General features: G+C 39.1%; 1 protein-coding gene across 1 annotated transcript in view; it reads left to right on the top strand.

Moving 5' to 3' along the window:
* The window catches only part of ARHGAP18 (Rho GTPase activating protein 18), a 133,979-nt gene extending 120,840 nt beyond the window's left edge, over window positions 1–13,139 (top strand). The window contains exons 13-15 of the mRNA XM_003255694.4: window positions 6,117–6,241; window positions 10,103–10,164; window positions 11,632–13,139. Of these exons, the coding sequence (XP_003255742.1) occupies window positions 6,117–6,241; window positions 10,103–10,164; window positions 11,632–11,723 (279 nt within the window). The 3' untranslated portion in view covers window positions 11,724–13,139. The remainder of the gene's footprint in view (window positions 1–6,116; window positions 6,242–10,102; window positions 10,165–11,631) is intronic.
* The last annotated feature ends 526 nt before the right edge of the window (window positions 13,140–13,665 follow it).

Below are 13,665 nucleotides of genomic sequence, written 5' to 3'. Positions count from 1 at the left end.
ACCAGGGGCTGTCTGACCTTCAGCCACAGACTGAAGGCTCCACTGTCAGCTTCCCCACTTTTGAGATTTTGGGACTTGGACTGGCTTCCTTGCTCCTCAGCTTACAGACGGCCTATTGTGGGACTTCACCTTGTGATCGTGTGAGTCAATACTCCTTAATAAACTCATCTATGCTATGAGTTCTGTCCTTTTAGAGAACCATGACTAATACAGATATTGGTACCGATAGAGTGGGGTGCTGCTATAATGATACCTGAAAATGTGGAAGTGATTTTGGAACTGGGTAACAGGCAGAGGTTGGAACCGTTTGGAGGGCTCAGAAGAAGATAAGAAAATGTGAAAGAGTTTGGAACTAGAGACTTGGAGGGCTCCGAAGACAGGAAGATGTGGGAAAGTTTCGAACTTCCTAGAGACTAATTGAATGGCTTTGACCAAAATGCTGATAGTGTTATGGACAAAGAAGTCCATGCTGAGGTGGTCACAGATGGAGATGAGGAACTTGTTAGCAATTGGAATAAGGGTGATTCTTGCTATGCTTTAGCAAAGAAACTGGTGGCAATTTGACTCTGCCCTAGAGATCTGTGGAACTTTGAACTTGAGAGAGATGATTTAGGGTATCTGGTGGAAGACATTTCTAAGCGGCAAAGCATTGAAGGGGAAGCAGAACATAAAAGTTTGGAAAAGTTGCAGCCTAACAATGTGATAGAAAAGAAAAACCCATTTTCTGGGGAGAAGTTCAATCCCACTGCAGAAATTTGCATAAGTAACAAGGAGCTAAATGTTAATCACCAAGACAATGGGAAAAATGTCTCCAAGGCATGTCAGAGACCTTCAAGGCAGCCCTTCCCATCACAGTCAGAAAGGCCTAGGAGGGAGAACTGGTTTGCTGTGCCAGGCCCAGGGCACCCCTGCTCTACACAGCCTCAGGACATGGTGCCCTGAATCCCAGCTGCTTCAGCTCCAGCCATGGCTAAAAGGGGCCAAGGTACAGCTCGGGCCATTACTTCAGAGGGTGCAAACCCCAAGCCTGGCAAGTTTACATGTGGTGTTTAGTCTGTAGGTCCACAGAAGTCAAGAATTGAGGTTTGGGAACCTCCGCCTAGATTTTAGAGGATGCGTAGAAATGCCTGGATGTCCGGAAATGCCTGGATGTCCAGGCAAAATTTGCTGCAGGGGCAGAACCCTCATGGAGAACTGCTGCTAAGGCAGTGCAGAAGGGAGATGTGGGGTTGGAGCCCCCACACAGAGTCCCCACTGGGACACTGCCTAGTGGAACTATAAGAGGAGGGCCATTGTCCTTCAGACCCCAGGATGGTAGATCCGCTGACAGCTGTTGCTGTGTGCCTGGAAAGGCTGCAGACACAACACCAGTCTGTGAAAGCAGCCAGGAGGGGGTCTGTACCCTGCAAAGCCACAGGGGCAGAGCTGCCCAAGGCTGTTGGAGCCTACCTCTTGTATCAGCATGACCTGAATGTGAGACATGGAGTCAAAGAAGATCATTTTAGAACTTTAAGATTTGGTTAGGCTGGACATGGTGGCTCATGCCTGTTATCCCAGCACTCTGGGAGGCCAAGGCGGGTGGATCACTTGAGGTCAGGGGTTCGAGACCAGCAGCCAACATGGTGAAACCCCGTTTCTACTAAAAATACAAAAATAACTGAGCATGGTGGCACACACCTATAATCTCAGCTACTCAGGAGGATGAGGCAGAAGAATCGCTTGAACCCGGGTGGCAGAGGTTGCAGTGAGCTGAGATCACACCACTACACTCCAGCCTGGGTGACAAAGCAAGAATCCATTGAAAAAAAAAAAAAAAAAAAAAAAAAAGATTTGGTGACTTCCCTATTGGATTACGGACTTGCATGGGGCCTGTAGCCCCCTTGTTTTGGCCAATTTCTCCCATTTGGAATGGGTGCATTTGCTCAACGCCTGTACTCCCATTGTATCTGGGAAGTAACTAACTTGCTTTTGATTTTGCAGGCTCATAGGTGGAAGAGACTTGCCTTGTCTCAGATGAGGCCTTGGACTTGGACTTTTGGGTAAATGCTGGAATGAGTTAAGACTTTGGGGGACTGTTGGAAAGGCATAATTATGTTTTGAAATGTGAGGACATGAGATTTTGGAAGGCTAGGGATGGAATGATATGGTTTGGCTGTGTCCCCACCCAAATCTCATCTTGAATTCTAGTTCCCGTAATCCCCATGTGTTGTGGGAGGCACCTGGTAGGAGGTAATTGAATCATGGGGGTGGTAACCCTTATGCTGCTGTTCTTGTGATAGTGAGTTCTCATGAGATCTGATGGTTTTATAAGGGGCTCTTCCCCTTTTGCTTGACATTTATCTCTCCTGCTGCCCTGTGAAGAGGTGCCTTCTGCCACGATTGTAAGTTTCCTGAGGCCTCCCTAGCCATGAGGAACTATGAATCAATTAAACCTCTTTTCTTTATAAATTACCTAGTCTTGGGTATTTCTTCATAGCAGCACAAGAAGAGACTAATACATTCAGCTCTTCATGAGATGTGTTGGAGGGGAAAAGAGACTACATCCCCAAGCAGGTACATGCTAATGTTAGTAACTCTGGCTTTTCTCTTTGGCTCTCTACAGAAGTAAGTGACTGAATTATCTCTTGTAACGTACTTAATTCCTTTTCTCTGCTTTCTTTCCCTTCCTGTCTTTTCTTGGTAGTAGAGGGAATACCATATGGTGGATAGAGGCACCTTAACTTGTTTCTTTTAGACAATGTTCCTAAGATGAGTTTTTGCCATTAAGGAAATATCCCTTGGCATACTTTCTTTTATTCTAGAGAAATTTTACTTTGTTTATGTTATCATTGTTAGTAAAAACAAAAAATAAGTAATTTTGAATGATTCATTTAATCAATAAACATTGATGGGTGGCTACAGATATGAGTCAGATATGTGGCATACAACCAGAATACAGGTCATATAGTAGGACCCTTATGAAGGACAGTCAGTGGAATGAAGAGATTCCTTTTGACTCTGTGGAGCATGGAAGGTTCCATGGAGTTTGAGGTATTTAAGCTGAGCCTTGAAAATGGTTAGCAGATATTTGGGAGGGGGAGTAGAACGTACACAAAGATAGGAAAGCTTGGAGTGCTGATGGGCTTTTTTATCCAAACAGTAGAAGGTTCTACAAGAAATAGTGGGGGAAAAGGCACGGAGCTGACTAAGATTGCCATATCCCTGAACTCTCTATGGTAACATATTACTTTCTGAATCATTTTGATTTTGCAACTCATTTATTATGGACTTTCTCTATATAAAAACTTAATCCAGTCATCCTCACTTTAAATGTCAGTGTAAATTTGGCTGCCTTCTTGATATTCTAGGGCTGGGTAAGATGTGATTATGGGAACAATTTCTGTCCCTGATAAACCTGTATATAAGGATATTTGACACTATGACTTAACCAGGATTTCCTAACTTTTAACCTCAATATAAAGCACATGGCTATCTGCAAACTCTAGCCTGCCGTTCAAGTCCCTCCACAAAACAATAGTAATAATAATAGTGATAAACTAACAGAATCCAAAATACCAATATTGTTGTGCTTACTGAGTAGACAAGGTGGATTAGGGTTTTATGAGCATAGTCTCAGTGCTTCAGATGTTGCTATTACAATTTTCAGTCTAATGTTATAGGTGTCCATGCCACTTATTATTTTCCACCTCCTGTGAGGCAACATATAGGTGAGGCCATGCGAACAGGTTAAATGGCCATAGTGGAAAATAACCTAGAGTTCAAACCCAAGGGAGAAGTTCATGGAGTCGCTGAGTTGTATGTTACACCATTGATTTAATAACTGCTTTGTGCCACACGAAATGCCCCATCCATTGCAAGAAGCAGCACGTGTTCCGAAGTGTTATAAGTGAAAATAAAGCCTGTCACAGAATCAAGGACAAAGGGAAATTATACTTGTATCCTAGGGATGAGGTCAAGGTCATAGACTAAAGTATCAATAAGTCAAAAAACCAAGCCAAGGATTCAGGCTGGATAGAAAGATGAAGCAGGAATTGAGGGGTGTGGGCACAGGTTGGAATTAGGGGCTTGGAATTGGGAGATTGGGATTAGGTTGTCCTTCAGATTGAATTGAGCATAATATGTCCTGCAAGAGAAGTTAGAGGAGGATGCTATGACCAAGCTTAGCCCAGCAAAGTCATGAGTGTAAGGCCCTGGAAGGCTTTGTCCATTTTTGTTCAGGTTTGGAGTAATGTGTTCTGTGGCCTTTCACTGATTGGTCAGAGGAAGGAGGCGGGTGGGGCACCACCCACTCTGCAGCAGGATTTCTGAGGTTGATGGTCAGGTCCTTTGTGATACTTTTGCAGGTCTAGCTGTTGTTTGCAGTCCGTGGCCTTCCACAATCCCATACTCACTGTACAGTCTTATACCGTGTTGCTTCTTTTCCTTGTTATTCCCACACTAAATCTCTGATATTACTGAGAAGCAATATTAAATCTTTTAGAATACCTACATTTTTATTTTTTTTATTTTTTATTTACTTATTTTTTGAGACGGAGTCTCGCTCTGTCGCCCAGGCTGGAGTGCAGTGGCGCAATCTCTGCTCACTGCAAGCTCCGCCTCCCGGGTTCACGCCGTTCTCCTGCCTCAGCCTCTCCAAGTAGCTGGGACTACAGGCACCCGCCACGTGCCCGGCTAATTTTTTTGTATTTTTAGTAGAGAGGGGGTTTCGCCGTGGTCTCGATCTCCTGACCTCGTGATCCACCCGCCTCGGCCTCCCAAAGTGCTGGGATTACAAGCGTGAGCCACCGCGCCCGGCCGGATACCTACATTTTTATAGAGCCTGATTCTAAAGGTATATTATTTTTGTTGAACTTTGAAAGAAATCAAATTAATGGCATCTGTTGTATATCTCTGCTCGACGTTTATTTTATTTTATTTTATTTTTATTTATTTATTTATTTTTTGAGATGGAGTCCCACTCTGTCTCCCAGGCTGGAGTGCATCTCAGCTCACTGCAACCTCAGCCTCCTGGGTTCAAGCAATTCTCCTACCTCAGCCTCCCAAGTAGCTGGGATTACAGGTGGGCACCACCACACCCAGCTAATTTTTGTATTTTTAGTAGAAACAGGGTTTCGCCATGTTGGCCAGGCTAGTCTCAAACTCCTGAGCTGTTTATTTTTTAAAAAAACAATTCAAGACCATGTACATTTAAAAAAAAAAAAGGACATGATATTGTGGGCACAAAATAATATTATGCAGTAAAGGACTTGTTTCTTATTTATTACTGGGTAAGTAAACCTAGTACAGTATCTAGTACTCAGTAGATGCTTAATAAATTTTGGTTCAATTGAACAGGGTATTTGTATTATTTAAAGCATTATCTTTTGAACATGATTTGTGTGTGCTGTTTATTCAAAGGTCTAAGTCATAATGGTTATAAATAATAGTATTTATTTTAGCAAAACCATTTAGGAATTAATTAAGCCTAATATTTCTAATGCTATAGCTGACATTTTGGTATTACAAACCTCATAAACTTTCACTGGTATCCTCGAATCCATAAAATGTTTTTCACATCCATGGGCAAAAGATTTAGAACGGGGTCATCATAAGTTCAAAGTGTATAGCCAAAAAGCATGAGCTTGTTAACCAAATGGGGAACAGACATAATATAAATAGAAAAGTGTGTTTCTTTTTTATAAAACATTCAGAGACAAAAAAATTTTGTGAAATTTTGTGAATGTCCAGGAAGATTTTTCAAATGCACATACTGCAATAGCACACAAAGTAACTTCTTTCTGATTCAATTTCATAAATTGCTACATGAAGAAGCACCCTCTAGTAGATAATACTCAGAAATCAGCACTTAATATGGCAGTAATGGTTATTGCTGTCATTCTTTACATCTTTAAAAATAATTAAGCATTACTGCACAGGCATTATAAAGTTCCCCTATCACCATTAAGAGGATATTTGAGGTTTGATGTAATTTAGCAAATTACATTATACAGTAGTTAAGGTTTTTATGTAGTGAAGTAAAATGCGTAGTAGTTAAGCACACTTACTATATAATGCATTGTAGAGTTACACGTTCCAGCTGCTGCCAGCTTTGTTCCAGTGTCATTATTGCTTTGCAGGCTGACGTTCCTCAGGGAGTGATTCGAGTGCAAGCTCCCCATCTTTCGAAAGTTTCCATGGCAATACAGCTAACTGAAGAGCTAAAAGCCAGTGATGTACTTGCCAGGTTTCTCAGCCAAGAAAGGTAGAGGCCTGTTTTGTGTTAATTATTCCATGGCATAAGTCACTTGCTCTGTCTCTCGCCTTCGCTTCTTCTTCTTCTTTTTTTTCCTGTTTTAATTGGGGGGTAGTATGAAATGCTTAAAAATATTGTCTTCCCAGCAGAAGAGAACAGCAGACTTAACCATTAGACTGTTGGAATGAGTTTAGTTCATTTGATGTGGTTTGTGTTCAGGTTGAGCCTGATTCAAGCAGGATTTCTGAGTGTTCCTTCACTGGGCCTATGATGGGCTTGCCAAGTGAGACCACTCAATATTCTTTCCAGGATATGTTGATTGGAATTATATGTTAATTACTGTTTGTAGGCTGTAAGGAAAATTACTAATTAGGATGCAGTGGCATTAAAATAAAGAAAAGACACAACTTTTTCTTTGAAATATAATGAATTTCAAAATGGTCAAATTTAAAAACAAACCATAAAGAATTGAAAGAGGAAAACCAGGCCTTTGAGCGCTGGAGTCTCAAGGGGAGAACATACCATCCTCATTAAGGACAACAGGCCCTTCATCTATATTTTGGAGTTGACGGGGCAGGGAGAGTCATTTGAAAGCTGCTAGCATCCCTCTCACTATATTAGAGTATGCCCTTTCCAGAACACTTCGCAGTGTCTTTTCTTATATTTTAGAGATTCTAACAAGTATATTGAATTTTCAGGTTTTGCCCTTTGAATTCTTTCTTTTAGCTGAAGTCATGTTTTCATGCCTCCTCCAGCCTCATTTTCAGTCACTGAAATAAACTAAATGTTTAAAAACAGAGGGACATCCAGGGCATTGGCATCTCAGTTTATGAATACTCTGTCTTGGTCTTTCATTGAATTTAACCTCCTCATTCTAACATTTGGGGGCTTCAATCAAGCTTTCTGCCAAAGCCTCTGCAATTTTAATATATGGTATTAGAAGTATTTAATATGTTTCTGTTCTAGGACAGGGCCTTAAACAGAACAGAAACATATTAAATACTTCTAGTACCATAATTGGAAGGGGAGATATAAACATATATTTTAAAGTACCTTCCCTCAGGGTTTATAAATTGGGAGAAAGGATGAATCTGTGCAGCTAGCAGATGGTGATGAAATGAGAGAGAGGCTTATTGGTAATATCTAGGCTTCAGTAAGCCAGCGTAAACTTCCCTCAGAACAGCACTCTGAAGTAAGTGCTATTATTACGTCTGTTTCACTGATAAGAAAACAGAGATTTGCAAGGTCACACATTTTTCATAGGTGCTAGAGCTGGAATTCTAAATCTGTGGTTTCACTCCTGGCTGGAGGATCTACAGAGCATCATAGATCTGGGAACCAGTAGTGCAGAGTCTGAGAGTAGATGGATTTTTGGGGATTATGTCCTGGAGGCAGTTGGAAGATCTCAGATGTCTTTGCTCCCTATAGTGTCTTGCAGCTTCTGCAAAGTCAGTCCACTTCCTCTCTGCTCCCTACCTTGACTTAGTAGATACTAACTTTTGCCATTCTTCCCACCAGCCATGTTCTCATTCTCTCCCAGAACGTGGACCTGAAGACCTGGCCAGACTTCAGATATAAGCAGCTCTTTCCAGCCAGACACTGTTAATTTACATTTACTTTCAGGACCCAAGTGCTCAATGTAGTCTGTACTTTTGTTCCTCTACTTGCTAGTGATATGAGACTATGAAGCTGTACCCCACATTCAACTGTGACTTTAATACTTAAGGTATAGCATGAAACAATTATAGTTATATTGTTATAGAAAGCACCAGCTTGTGACAACTATCCTCTGACAAATTTGGATTTTCTGCTTGTGGTGTTTGTATTCAATAAGCATTTGCTATATCCTCTTCCCGCTCTTCCTCCTATTCCTTTGCCACCTAGATGGAAGTCTGGTAAACTTCTCCATTTACCTCACTTCTGCCCCCAGTCCTCGACCCCTTTCCTTATGCTTCGGGATGCAGTCTGGATTTCAAAGCTAACTGTTTCTGTTTCACCTTCAGCTAGTTTTTATCATCTCTTTAAGTATCAAGTTCCTCATTTATAAGAATGGACCAGAATAGAATCTATTGTTGTAATTAACTAGGAAAATGACCATGCAGCATATGGCACTGTCTTTCTGGGCCACATAGTAAGTGAAATTCTCAGTAAATGTTTATGTATTTCTTCCACCACATTCCTGTGCTTCTTCCATTTGTATTCCACCTGTGTTGGGGCAGGTAGAAACTCTGTAACCTTCCATTCTTTTTCTCCCCCACCTCCTCAACTGAAGCCAGTGGGCACATGAATGATATACAATATATGTATAATAAATCGCACATTCATTCGTTCTTTGGTAAAGGATTGTTGCCTTTAATGATGAATTTGTTGATTAGCATTATGCAAAAATCTGAATATACCAGGAAATCTAGTTCCTGTTTCTTTAAAGTGGAACACAGGTACTTGAGAATCAGTCTGAGAGCAATATCTAACTAGATGTTTTTCTTTAAATCAAGTCTCCTGAAACATTCAATTTGGGTTTCACAGAAACAGGGACTCTCTTTAGACCCATAGTTGATTGTGTTATGTACTAGATTAAAAACAAAAATAATAATGATTAAATTATTTAAAAGCTAAACCTATACTGTAGTTGGAAACAAAGTGGATCAGATGCAGTGCAGCAGGTGGAACATAGCATGAGGGCCCAGAGAGCCCTGAGTGTCCAGTGTGCCAGGGACACGGGGCAGGGAGAGAAAGGAGGAGAACCAGATGAGCCATTCCATGGGTGGTGAGGAGCGCTGCTGCTATACCATGCTCTTCCTAATGGCTTGAATACAAGTCAGACCTGATTTTCTCTTCTCAGTTCCAGAGAGTGTGTCTTCAGGGCCTTATCTCAGTGGTCCACTAACCTTGCCATGCTTCAGAATCCACTACAGAGCATTTGAAAAGCAGTTTCTTGGGCTTTATCCTAGACCAGTTAAATCTGAGTTTCTAGAGCTCTCAGTCTGAATTTTTAGCAGGTTTCTCAGGTAATTCTTTTACAGAAAGATAATGACATAATTTGCTTCCACTCTGAGGGTCTGTGCTGCCCTCATTTGCACAACTGACAGAGGAGCATGGCTTATTTTTTTTTTTTCTTTTTGGAGACAGGATCTCATTCTGTCACCCAGGCTGGAGTACAGTGGCACAATCTCAGCTCACTGCAACATCCATCTCCTGGGCTCAAGCAGTCCTCCCATCTCAGTTTCCCGAGTAGCTAGGATCACAGGCACTCGCCACCATGCACGGCTAAATTTTTTGTATTTTGGGTAGAAACGGGGTTTTGCGATGTTGCCCAGACTGGGCTCAAGCGATCTACCTGCTTTGGCCTCCCAAAGTGCTGGGATTACAGGCATGAGCCTTCACACCCAGCCAGAAGCATGTCTTATTCTTTACATGCATCTTGCACACTACTGGAGTTGTCAGCACAGCAAACCTATGATAAATACTTATTGAATAAGCATAATCTGAAAACTAAGGTGGAAACATTTCTTTTAATAGTTTTATGAGGACCATTTCGGCTTGTATACAAAGTGGATAATCATATTAATAATTTGATTGGCAGCTGAAAGGTTACATTAACTTTTCTTTTGAATTTTACAGATTTAGATACTGATTTACTATTTTGCCTTCAGATGTATAATTCCGTTTGTTTATTTTAATTTACAGGTGTGACACTTTTATTACCTATTGGGTACATTTAACAGATGGGAAAATACAAACGTGTAGATAATTACAGTGTGTCTAAGTTATGAATTTTCCATACCAGCCAGAATTCCCCAAGCACATTAAAGTGATTTACTTGCAAGCTGTTTGATGATACAACTAATCGGTTTGTTTTGTCCCTCATAGTGGGGTTGCCCAGACTCTCAAGAAAGGAGAAGTTTTTTTGTATGAAATTGGAGGAAATATCGGTAAGCACATTTTTTTCTCTTTGCATTTCATATGCTGTTTTGATGTTGCCAGTGGTTATTATTTATGTCTTTGGAGGAAGAACAAGAAATTAGAAGTAAAATATACCATGCTTTAGATAAGTTGCTGAATATTGTGGATTTCTTTAATGGTTTGACCTTTCTCTTCAGGCTCTGTTTGAGCTCCTGTACAAATGCCCATCTATGTTCAATTTCAGCAAAGGCAAGTTCCCTGTACAGTAAGAATAACTCCTGGAATGGTTAATGATGCAAGTTTTTCAAAACTCTCTTCTTTTTAATATACTCATGTCACATAGTAAAGGAAGTAGTTGAGCTTATATAAGGCTAAGATAACACTTTATTATAGTACAGTATTAGATATTTTTAGTAAAAGCAGATTTACTTTTGCCATAGTTGATTTCCTGCTAAATTTTGTACACATGCACACACACTCAAATTCACATTAGTAATTTAAAAAATGGAATGAATTAATTTTGACCATGTTTTATATTTTACCCTTTTGTAATTATCAGTGAGTCTTACCCATCTCTTTTTAAAAATTTAAAATAATCTTTTTCTCTTTTTTGACTCTTGGAAATGGTAAGGGTAAAATTATTAAGAAATAAATGAAATAATGTTAAGTTCAAAATAGTAATTAAAAATAATTTTGCAATAAATTTAGAATGTTTTTGTGGGAATTAAAAATGTTAGTAAATATTAAAAGTTAAATATAGGAATGTGAAGGTTTATTCTTAAATTTATATAGGCAATGACACTAGAAACCTGGAATTGTTAACTCTATTAGTAAAGGTTATTTAAATATTATTATATTTGATTTCTTATTTTACTTTTAGATCTTGGGAATTAAATGTAGTTTCTTAGGTGGATTCAAAACCATTGCCCCTCCTAATAAGGTGATTAAGCTTTTAAGGAACCATTTAAAAGCCTATCATACAAAGTATTTTCAGCTTCCTAAATTAATTTGAAACCTATTCATTTGGAGAAAGACTACCAAATTTATTTTTCCAATTGTTGGCCAATTCTTACAATATTTTGAGAAACAGGAAAGAATGAGAAGGTTTTTTTTTTTTTTTTAATTTGTTTTGTTTTGGAGACAGTGTCTGCCTCTGTCACCCACGCTGAAGTGCAGTGGTGCAACCTCAGCTCACTGCAACCTCCACCTCCTGAGTTCAAGCCATCCTCCCACCTCAGCCCCCTGAGTAGCTGGGACTACAGGTGCAAGCCATCAAGCCTAGCTAATTTTTGTATTTTTTGTAGAGACGGAGTTTCATTATGTTGCCCAGGCTGGCCTCAAACTCCTGACCTCAATCAATCTGCCCACCTCGGCCTCCCAAAGTAGAATAAGTATTTTGAAGTCCAAGACTTAAGAGTTAAATAATTAAGCTTAAGTTTAAAATTGCATACCAATCTACCTGCTGTATTAAACTAACACAACATCTATTTTAACAGGGGAACGCTGCCTTGATGATGACACTTACATGAAGGATTTATATCAGCTTAACCCAAATGCTGAGTGGGTTATAAAGTCAAAGCCATTGTAGAAGACTTAACAAGCTGCAGATAACCATGTGGATTTCTGTCATAATTCTTGCTGAGTCAAGAGTGTAAATAAAAGAAATGGCAGGACTCTTATTATTCAGTTGTACCCAACTATTTAAAAATGACTCCCTCAAGCCTTAAAAAGTCATAGATTTGTGCTGCTGCCAGAATTATATTAATTATTATTAATGTTATTATTAGAAAAAAAATTTCTGGAGTGAGAGTAAAGAGGCTTAATTAGCTTATGGGTAGTTTTCATATGCTCTGTGAAATGTGTCCAGATGTGACATAGTTTTTTTTTTAATATGTGAAAATATATTCTCTTCCCACTCTTTTCTCCTAAAATCATATATACTGTAATATATGCTCTCTCACTTCTATTACCTACTCACATCTGCCCTTTCCCAGTTAGGTTTGCTTTTTGACCAAAAAGATAACAAATACCAGGTATGGCAAGTTGTGAAGACAGCACATTAAAACATACCTAATTTCACAGTATTCCTGTCACGACAGAATGGTAGTATTCATCTCTTTGAATCATTTGCTCAAATAATAACATTCCACCTTTTCCTGCTGTATCACAGGAAGTGATTTGCATTTTTTTTTTTCAGTTCATCTGACTTATGTTCACAGAACTGTATCAGCGATCAAGAAAATAGGACTGTCAGAAGCTGCCAGTTATTACTGAACCATTAAATACTTATATACTAGGAATAAATAAAATATACCCATGTGAAATAATAACTGGATTATGGATAACAAGAGAGTGAAAGCCAAAGCACTTTCTGTCTACTGTACTCTTCTAAATGGAATCTTAAAAGTCATAGCTGGCTTTACGTGTTGTCATATTAGCATTATAAATATGCATGATGGTATAATCCAGTAATGGTTGAAGAATGTATTCTACTTAAAGAGGGTTTTTTTTTAAGCCCTGAATAAGTCTACTGGAAGAATTATTCTTCTGGGTGAAAAAGCTTTTGTTTGTGTTCTTATTTTAAATAATCGGAGTCAATTTATTAAAATGTTCTTGAAAGTACTATTCCCAGGGATTTTAATGCACAAACCATATTGTGACAAGAGATGAGCCTCTGTACTGTAAATAAGAGAAATGAAGTAGAGAAATGTTAAATATTTTATGGGTTTAGAATGTAGTAAATAAAAGGTGTGATGTAAATGAATGCTGCACAAACGGTGTTTATGATACTTTTAGTAGTACTTTAGGAAAAATTACACATTCTCAGAAGCTCTTGATGTCTCTAATGAAGGGGGGAATGCTGTTAATGAGAACAGTCATAAATTTTTAGCATATAATTACAAGAACAGCCTGTGGATATGATCACTTAAATAATTTTGTGGTGATTCGTGCCATTGCTTTTTTATTTAAAAGAAAATTTTGTAATTAAATGCCTTTTTCTAAATTATCTTCTCTTGGAATCATTACTTTTAATCCTATGTGTTTATGAGTATTTTTGCTTTTTCTTTATTAATATTGAGAAATGGACTCTTTTTGTTATTAAAAGTCACCTCTATTTTATTTCTGCTATTTTCTTTGTAATTTTTAAAGAAGGAAGAGGTCAGGAGATCGAGACCATCCTGGCTAACACAGTGAAACCCCATCTCTACTAAAAATACAAAAGATTAGCCAGGCGAAGTGGCGGCCGCCTGTAGTCCCAGCTACTCAGGAGGCTGAGGCAGGAGAATGGCGTGAACCCGGGAGGCAGAGGCTGCAGTGAGCCGAGGTCGCACCACTGCACTCCAGCCTGGGCGACAAGACTCTGGCTCAAAAAAAAAAAAAAAAAAAAAAAGTAGGAAGATGTCGGAGATATAAATATGTTTTCATCTTTAATTTTTTTCCTTTTACAAATTTTTATTCTTTAGGATTTTCAAAATACAGTTTAGTCTGTTTCTTTGACAGTATGTATTAATTTCCCAATTAGCAAAATG

The sequence above is a fragment of the Nomascus leucogenys genome, chromosome 3 (genome assembly GCF_006542625.1).
Source record: "Nomascus leucogenys isolate Asia chromosome 3, Asia_NLE_v1, whole genome shotgun sequence".
Classification (NCBI taxonomy): Eukaryota; Metazoa; Chordata; class Mammalia; order Primates; family Hylobatidae; genus Nomascus; species Nomascus leucogenys.
The sequence above is the reverse complement of the archived record's forward strand: the minus strand, read 5'-3'. Positions and strand labels throughout refer to the sequence as shown.